The sequence below is a fragment of the Odocoileus virginianus genome, chromosome 33 (assembly GCF_023699985.2).
Source record: "Odocoileus virginianus isolate 20LAN1187 ecotype Illinois chromosome 33, Ovbor_1.2, whole genome shotgun sequence".
Taxonomy (NCBI): domain Eukaryota; kingdom Metazoa; phylum Chordata; class Mammalia; order Artiodactyla; family Cervidae; genus Odocoileus; species Odocoileus virginianus.
The window spans coordinates 16771606-16780981 of record NC_069706.1 but is presented as its reverse complement, the minus strand read 5'-3'; the positions used below and the strand labels follow the sequence as shown (position 1 = coordinate 16780981).

The 9376-nt window shown below is 44.6% G+C and overlaps 1 protein-coding gene across 4 annotated transcripts in view; it reads right to left on the bottom strand.

Annotated features, from left to right (window-relative positions):
* Positions 1–413: 413 nt before the first annotated feature.
* The window catches only part of IQCK (IQ motif containing K), a 143303-nt gene continuing 134340 nt past the window's right edge, over positions 414–9376 (bottom strand). For all 4 annotated transcript variants that reach the window (XM_070460957.1, XM_070460958.1, XM_070460959.1 and 1 more), the window contains one exon: positions 414–1442. In XM_070460957.1, coding sequence (XP_070317058.1) covers positions 1387–1442 — 56 coding nt within the window. In that variant the 3' untranslated portion in view covers positions 414–1386. The remainder of the gene's footprint in view (positions 1443–9376) is intronic.

The following is a 9376-nucleotide window of genomic DNA, read 5'->3' as shown; positions in this document are numbered from 1 at the left end:
ACCTCATTGTAAGCACAACTCTTTCCAGATCCAGTTACCAAAATCACTTTGGGACTCTAGCAGCCACTCTTTCTCCCCTTTAATAGGAAATGGTTATTCTGTGCTGGATTCCTCCCCTGGAGATGGAAGCAGGGAGGGAGAGAGGGAATGACAGATTGGGAAGCTCTGTGTGTCTCAAGGGTTGCAGATTTGGTTGTTGCAAGCTGGGGATCCGTTGTTTTAGCACAGTTTCTGTCAGGGTCCAGGAAACATGGGCGAAGTGGGGGTGGTCTTCCTGGTTAGGCAAGGCCGAGCTGAACCCTGAACCAGAAGGGAGCATTGTGGCTTTTGTAATCCGATGATGCAATGATTATACCAGCTTACAGGAGTTCTCAGCAGGTGCTTCTTATTAATTGATAAAGAGCTAAGGCTCGTTTTTGATAGATAATATATATTTATTAAATGTATTAATGTGTGTTTTATAATGTACCTTTATCCTCCCCTGGCTGACTGTTGCATACTTTAAAAAAACATCGTTAAAGAAATTTCAAGACAATCAACATGTATCATAAACGACTGTATATAATAAATATTACAGATTTAAAAGGTTGTAAAGCATGGGCAGATAGGTTTTATTTTCAAAATACTGTTCTTAACACAAAAAATAAAGGCTTTACTATTTACTTAAGACGTGTGGTAGCTTGTCAAAACAACCCCATACAACTGTTTGGCTTTCAGATTTGCCTGGAGGCTAATTCTGTGGCATTTTGAATGGGAAAATCCATTCAAAAATGGGTAACAGCAAACTGTGGAACAATTGAAGATAATAAATCAGTTTACCCATGAAATGAGGAACTTTCTATAATGTTTTAGGGCGTAGACCACAAAACTTATTTATCTGTTATAGTTGCCTGTGTTTAAGCATCTTGCTAGGTTTGCGGTCAAAGTTCAGGGTCAACCTCCTTGTGAAAGGATCACAGGCAATGATGTCTTTTTTTTTTTTATATCATGCTCAGCCGATATACTTAAACCCACTGCAGAGGTCTGGGACTTTATTTTAAACATGGATCTTGGCAAAGGCAACCAAAAGTGGGAAGCTGGTAACTAGAACATTTCAACATCCCTTGGAACTAGAGTTCGTTGTACATTTTAGCAGTGGGGGATGTAGAAGTATATTCCTGGAGCGCTGAAGAAATAGACAGATGAAAGAATAAAATTGGGGGATAATGCAGAAAGTTAAAACTACTTGATAAACTATTTGCACTACAATATATTTGCAACAAAAAGATCCTTATCCTAATGTACCAGATCTAGTCCTTCAAGAAAACACAATAGAGGAAGCATAGCTAGAACACTGTCCTCCAGTCGGGTGATTGGAGCTTACAGTGGGAGAGATGCCGACAGCTGTTAAGGTTGTGGAGTCTTAGCTGCAGCCTCTTCCTCGTCCTCCATTTTGCATTTAACTGCAGAGAAATAAAAGAGAAAGTCAGGGCTGATTTATCAACACACACCTAGACAGAAGTGACACCTGGACACCGCAAACTTCGATACACGGAAGTCAGTTGCCTCAAATCCCATTGAGCGCCAGCAATGGTCCTGATCCCACAGACCCACCAGGGAAGAACACAGGGCCATTGTCTTGCACTGGCAGCACCTGAAGTTTCAAAGGAACTGCACAAAATGTTCACAGCTGTCCTGAGTTCAGTTCAGAAGAAGGTCAAAAGTATGCTTTGCAGGTCAGGGGCACTGAGGGAAGTTTCACTGAAGATGATGACAGATTCGAAGCTCTCGATTCAACTGAATCTATCACCACTCACCCTGTTCCCCGCCCCCCCCCAACCCAAAATTAAAAACTCAGGACAACACTGGGGTCAATCCGTGGCCAGAAGAGAACCTTTTCTTGTCTTTCATGGACCCGGAAGAGAATGTGATCCGGCTGATTTCCGGAGTTGGTCAAACAGGAAAGTTAGGTGAACACACAACAGGGCACTGTTTGTAAGGGAACTTGTCCCAATACATAAAAACCCCAACCCCAAGATGTAGGTAAATCCAATCTCCTGGTGGGTGGGTGGATCCATTTGGAAAGACCCTCTCTTTTTAATAAATCTTTGCTTCTTGTGTCCAAGTGCTTGCCCCTGTTGTTAATGCCTAAAGGGTTATTCAGAGCAAGGCCACAGGCTCTGGTCATTTGTGGAGAGCAGTGTTAGAATTAGACATGGTATTTGGGGGTTGGTACCATGTAGAGCAGAGATTTCAATCAAGCCTGACCTCCCAGTGACAGGGCACACGCTGGCCATGGACCCTGTCACATGCATTGCAGTGGGCTAGCCCAGCAGTCTTCATAGTGGGGCTACACGAAGACTTCCCAAGAGTTCTTGGTCACGTTTTATTCAAAGACAGTCAATTTCCAAATCTTGGCTTCCTTGAGTGGACCTACAGTGCTGTTTCCCCATCCTGGCATTGCCCAGGGTGTCAAAAATCCCCAGGGGCCAAATGGATGCAGTTTGAAATACTGGTGTCTGGCATTGCCCAGGGTGTCAAAAATCCCCAGGGGCCAAACGGATGCAGTTTGAAATACTGGTGTTCCCTGAATCTTCTTCACTTTCCATATTTAATGACTATCAAATTTTAGAATGTATTTAATTGGCTTTGTGGACTACTATTCAGTTCAGTCATTCAGTCGTGTCCAACTCTTTGCAACTCCATGAACCGCAGCACACCAGGCCTCACTGTCCATCACCAATTGCCGGAGTCCACCCAAACCCATGTCCATTGAGTCGGTGAAGCCATCCAACCATCTCATCCTCTGTCATCCCCTTCTCCTCCTGCCCTCAATCTTTCCCAGCATCAGGGTATTTTCAAATGAGTCAGCTCTTCGCATCAGGTGGCCAAAGTATTGGAGTTTCAGCGTCAGTATCAGTCCTTCCAATGAACACCCAGGACTGATCTCCTTTAGGATGGACTGGTTGGATCTCCTTGCAGTCCAAGGGACTCTCAAGAGTCTTCTCCAACACCACAGTTCAAAAGCATCAGTTCTCCTGTGCTCAGCTTTCTTTATGGTCCAACTCTCACATCCATACATGACTACTACAAAAACCATAGCCTTGACTAGACAGACCTTTGTTGACAAAGTAATGTCTCTGCTTTTTCATATGCTGTCTAAGTTGGTCATAACTTTCCTTCCAAGGAGTAAGCGTCTTTTAATTTCATGGCTGCAGTCATCATCTGCAGTGATTTTGGAGCCCCCAAAAATAAGGTCAGCCACTGTTTCCACTGCTTCCCCATCTATTTGCCATGAGGTAACGGGACCCGATGCCATGATCTTAGTTTTCTGAATGTTGAGCTTTAAGCCAACTTTTCACTCTCCTCTTTCATCAAGAGGCTCTTTAGTTCTTCTTCACTTTCTGCCATAAGGGTGGTGTCATCTGCATATCTGAGGTTATATCTGAGGTTACCCCATGTCCAAGGTAAGAGAAACCCAAGCAAGACAGTAGGTGCTGAGAGAGGGCATCAGAGGGCAGAGAGACTGAAACCAAAATCACAGACAACTAGCCAATCTGATCACATGGACCACAGATTGTCTAACTCAATGAAACTAAGCCATGCCGTGTGGGGCCACCCAAGACAGACAGGTCATGGTGGAAAGGTCTGACAGAATGTGGTCGACTGGAAAAGGGAATGGCAAACCACTTCAGTATTCTTGCCTTGAGAACCCCATGAACAGTATGAAAAGGCAAAATGATAGGATACTGAAAGAGGAACTCCCCAGGTCAGTAGGTGCCCAATATGCTACTGGAGATCAGTGGAGAAATAACTTCAGAAAGAATGAAGGGATGGAGCCAAAGCAAAAACAACACCCAGTTGTGGATGTGACTGGTGATAGCAGTAAAGTCTGCTGCTGTAAAGAGCAATATTGCATAGGAACCTGGAATGTTAGGTCCATGAGTCAAAGCAAATTGGAAGTGGTCAAACAGGAGATGGCAAGAGTGAACGTTGACATTCTAGGAATCAGCAAACTAAGATGGACTGGAATGGGTGAATTTAACTCAGATGACCATTATATCTACTACTGTGGGCAGGAATCCCTTAGAAGAAATGGAGTAGCCATCATAGTCAACAAAAGAGTCCAAAATGCAGTACTTGGATGCAATCTCAAAAACAACAGAATGATCTCTGTTCATTTCCAAGGCAAACCATTCAATATCATGGTAATCCAAGTCTATGTCCTGACCAGTAATGCTGAAGAAGCTGAACTACTATTAGTTGTATTAATAACTCAACCAGAAAAATATTTTTAATACTAGGAACCTATAGGCATGGGAAAATTATCCTGTGGGCCTATAACGTGAACTATGTTATGAAATGTTTAGCGACTGACTGAGGTGGCAGAGTTTTGATTTGCAGCATTTGCCAATTTCCATGGCTGATTTCAAGCTACCAGCCTGATAACATAATACTGAGGTAGAAGGGGGCTCACAGTCAGACGGAGCAGCTCAGCTCACGGCAGCCCTGGATACCCATGAAGAGACATGCAGGGAAACCCTCGGTGCACAATGGTTTTCCTCATGTAGTTGGGGGACCAGCAATGTTTGCATCACTGGGAACCTACTAGAAATGCACATCCAGGCCCCTACCCCAGGCAAGTGGAGCCCAGCCATGTGTGTCCTTAACAAGCCCCCAGGTGATTCTGTTGGACACTGGATAAAGCTGAGACTTTATCCAGCTGATAAAGCTGGACCACTGACTACTGGTTCTCTATCCTGGCTGCATTTAAGAATTACCTGGGTAGCTTCTGAAGTCTCTTGGTACCTAGGTCTCTCCCCAGACATTGATGTAATTAGTCTGGAGTCCAGATATCAGTATTCATTCAAAGCTCCTGTTTATTTCTAAGATTCAGGCAGGATCAAGAAACCCAAACCAAAAGACCCTCAGAGCAGGTCACAGGCATCTCAATGTCTCAGTATATAAGCCATATGAATGACATTCTCTCTGGCCTACAAGCAGCAGACAGACACTTAAGGCTACTGGTAGCATGGGAGGAAGGAGGAATTGGCTGACAGATGGAGTTCGCAGCCCTTGGGTTTTCTTTAATTCCTCAACCCTGCTGGAAAAATTCACCTGCATGCCTTTCCTTTGTCCAAGGATTTTAACCAGTCCTGTCACATCTTAAGATACTCTTCCCCAACTCTACATTTTGACCTTGCCAGGGCAAAGCTCTTCTCTCTTTCAGACCTTTATACAAAACTCTTGAGGGAGAAGAGTCAAAAGGGATGCTAGGGACACTCCTTCCAAGATGAGACTAACTGGAGTTGATGGGCTGGAAATAAAGGTGCTGTGAAGACTCGTGATGGAATCACCTGGAACTCTGAACACTCCCAGTGCCCAGCCTACGCTGGCCAATCAAGTCAGAATCTCTGGAGGTAGGGACTGTTCACTGGTGCAAACACACTGGAAAACTGACATTTTAAAGTGAAATGGTGTGTACATTCCACACAATGCACTGATTCCACTGCTTTATCCAGCCCCTGGAGAAGCCCTTGCTCACGTGTATTGGCACACATGAATGAGGATGTTTATGACTGCAGAAAACTGGAAACAGCCCAAAAGTCCATCACCAGCTGACTGCATCAATAAATGCTGATTTCCTGAAACGGTGAATATACAGCAGTGAACCTGAATGAACCACAACAGCTCATGTCAGCTTGTGTTAGCTTACACTATTGAAGGAAAAGGTGCAAGGCACAGAATAACACACATAGTGTGATCCTACTTTTAACACATCTAAATGATAAGGGAGCCTGACTTCAGGCTCTCCTACAAAGCCACAGTCATCAAGACAGTATGGTACTGGCACAAAGACAGAAATATAGATCAATGGAACAGAATAGAAAGCCCAGAGATAAATCCACATACCTGTGGACACCTTATCTTCGACAAAGGAGGCAAGAATATACAATGGACGAAAGACAACCCCTTTAACAAGTGGTGCTGGGAAAACTGGTCAACCACTTGTAAAAGAATGAAACTAGAACACTTTCTAACACCATACACAAAAATAAACTCAAAATGGATTAAAGATCTAAATGTAAGACCAGAAACTATAAAACTCCTAGAGGAAAACATAGGCAAAACACTCTCCAACATAAATCACAGCAGGATCCTCTATGACCCACCTCCCAGAATATTGGAAATAAAAGCAAAAATAAACAAATGGGACCTAATGAAACTTAAAAACTTTTGCACAACAAAGTAAACTATAAGCAAGGTGAAAAAACAGCCTTCAGAATGGGAGAAAATAATAGCAAATGAAGAAACAGACAAAGGATTAATCTCAAAAATATATAAGCAACTCCTGCAGCTCAATTCCAGAAAAATAAATGACCCAATCAAAAAATGGGCCAAAGAACTAAACAGACATTTCTCCAAAGAAGACATACAGATGGCTAACAAACACATGAAAAGATGCTCAACACCACTCATTATCAGAGAAATGCAAATCAAAACCACAATGAGGTACCATTACACGCCAGTAGGATGGCTGCTATCCAAAAGTCTACAAGCAATAAATGCTGGAGAGGGTGTGGAGAAAAGGGAACCCTCTTACACTGTTGGTGGGAATGCAAACTAGTATGGCCACTATGGAGAACAGTGTGGAGGTTCCTTAAAAAACTGGAATTAGAACTGCCATATGACCCAGCAATCCCACTCCTGGGCATACACACCAAGGAAACCACATCTGAAAGAGACACATGCACCCCAATGTTCATCGCAGCACTGTTTATAATAGCCAGGACATGGAAGCAACCTAGATGTCCATTGGCAGACGAATGGATAAGGAAGCTGTGGTACATATACACCATGGAATATTACTCAGCCGTTAAAAAGAATTCATTTGAATCAGTTCTAATGAGATGGATGAAACTGGAGCCCATTATACAGAGTGAAGTAAGTCAGAAAGATAAATACCAATACAGCATACTAATGCATATATATGGAATTTAAAAAGATGGTAACGATAACCCTATGTGCAGGACAGAAAAAGAGACACAGATGTATAGAACAGACTTTTGGACTCTGTAGGAGAAGGCGAGGGTGGGATGATCTGAGAGAACAGCATTGAAACATGTATATTATCAAGGGTGAAACAGATCACCAGCCCAGGTTGGATACATGAGACATGTGCTCAGGGCTGGTGCACTGGGAAGACCCAGAGGGATGGGATGGGGAGGGAGGTGGGAGGGGGGATCAGGATGGGGAACACATGTAAATCCATGGCTGATTCATGTCAGTGTATGGCAAAAACCATTACACTACTGTAAAGTAATTAGCCTCCAACTAATAAAAATAAATGAAAAAAAAATGTTAAGGGATACATATAAAGATGAGAAGAACTCTGAAGAAAAGCAAGATAATGATCATCACTAAAGTTAGGGTGAGTGGCTTCATGGGGGGAGGGGAGCCTTAAAAGTGTCCACAGAGTCCCACTTCATTAACGGGGATGATGGTTACGTGAGTATTTGCTTTATAAGTTATATGTGTTTTATGGTAGCTATTATATGTATATGTCTCCCTCCTCAAATAAAAGGTAAGAAGATGGGAGTGTATTACTTGAAATTACAAAGACAACTAATAAAGGAATGTAAAGGAGCAATTTAAGTCTTTTGGGAGGGCGGGAAGGGGATGGAAGCGAGCTGACTCTCATGTGTCACAGCAGGAAATCAGGAGACAGTGTCTAAACGCCTCCCGACCCTAACTTACCCTTAACCACCCAGAGAGACAGCTGAGTGCTCAAAGTGACTGCCAAAGAAGACGGTGACAGTGCTGATGCTCATTCTGCCTCCTGCTTTATCCTATATACCCGTAACCAGGGGAACCATGTACAAGGATGACTTTGCTAAAAAATTAAGAAACATAAAATCTCTCCCTAGTGGTTTTTCTCATCCAGATCTTGACGGAACAGAACCTTACACAGATAGGTTATTCAGAAGAAGGACAGAGCAAGAGAGGAGGCAGCGGGGAGGAGCAGGCGGGGAGATGAGAGACCCCAGTTTCCACCTTAGTTTAGAGACATCGTTGAGGTTGGCTTCCATCACGAAGGGACGGCTGCCTCCGTGCCCCTGCTGTCCTTGTCCCCCTTTGGCAGGCTGGTGAGCAGCCAGTTCCGGAAGGGCTTGAGAGAGTGGAAAATCCCGGGGTGATGCGCCAGCCCTTCAGCTTCAGTCAAAGGAAGTGTGACAAGAAAGGCCTCGCATATTAATGAGACCCGCTTACACTCTCCACCTCTCGATCGCCCCCCCACACTCTCTGGTTCCAGCCGGTCACAGAGCTGAGAACCCCAGATGTGGTTAGAGAAGCTGCCTAAGACCTAGGGAGGAAATTCAGGGACCACGGGGGTCACCCAGCTGCTCATTCATTGTTGCCCACATGTGGCCTCAGTGCAAAGGGTCCCAGACCTTCACAATTAGAATCTCAGAGAGTGAGGCCTGGGAATCAGGACCGCTCCCACCACTGTGCTTTGAGTGATCCCTCTGGATGTGACAAGTTCGGGAAAGAGTACGGTATCACTCAGCCATCACTCACTGCCTGCTTCCTAGGGCCCACGTCTGAGAGGTGCCCTGCCTCCTAAGGGCCTGGGAGGGGCAATCGAGACAAGACCCACAAAGGGGTCACTCAGTCGGATCCCCAGAAGCACGCACTGCACATTAGCCATTACTATTTTCAGAGCACAGTCTCTGACTTCAAGGAGCTCACAGACTAGAGGGACAGGCAGGAAAATTAACAGGGAATTAGAGACGCTTCCCTGGTAGCTCAGCTGGTAAAGAATTCACCTGCAACGCAGGAGAGCCCAGTTCGATTCCTGGGTCAGGCAGATCCCCTGGAGCAGGGATAGGCTACCCACTCCAGTATTCATGGACTTCCCTGGTGGCTCAGATGGTAAAAAAAAATCTACCTGCAATGCAGGAGACCTGGGTTCAATCCCTGGATGGGGAAGATCTCCTGGAGTAGGGCATGCCAACTCACTCCAGTATTCTTGCCTGGAGAATCCCATGGACAGAGGAGCCTGGCAGAATATAGTCCATAGGGTTGCAAAGACTGAGCGACTAAGCAGAGTACACAGTACATCACAGAGATGCTTACAAACCAAAGAGAGAAGCTGCTTCAGTAAATGTGCATCCATCGCAGAGATGGGCCCTGAGGTTACACAGAGGAAAATGGTTCATACTCTCAAGTAGGCAGTATGCATATAAGGCTTAAAATATTTTTTTTCAATCCTCAGTTTTTAGGATTCCAGGTAAATAATAAAACAGCACTTCTATGGTGCTCGCTGGGCCCTTTGCGCGTACAAAGGAGCAGTGAGGGACGCGCTGTTGTTTTCCCAGTGATCATACGGATGAGG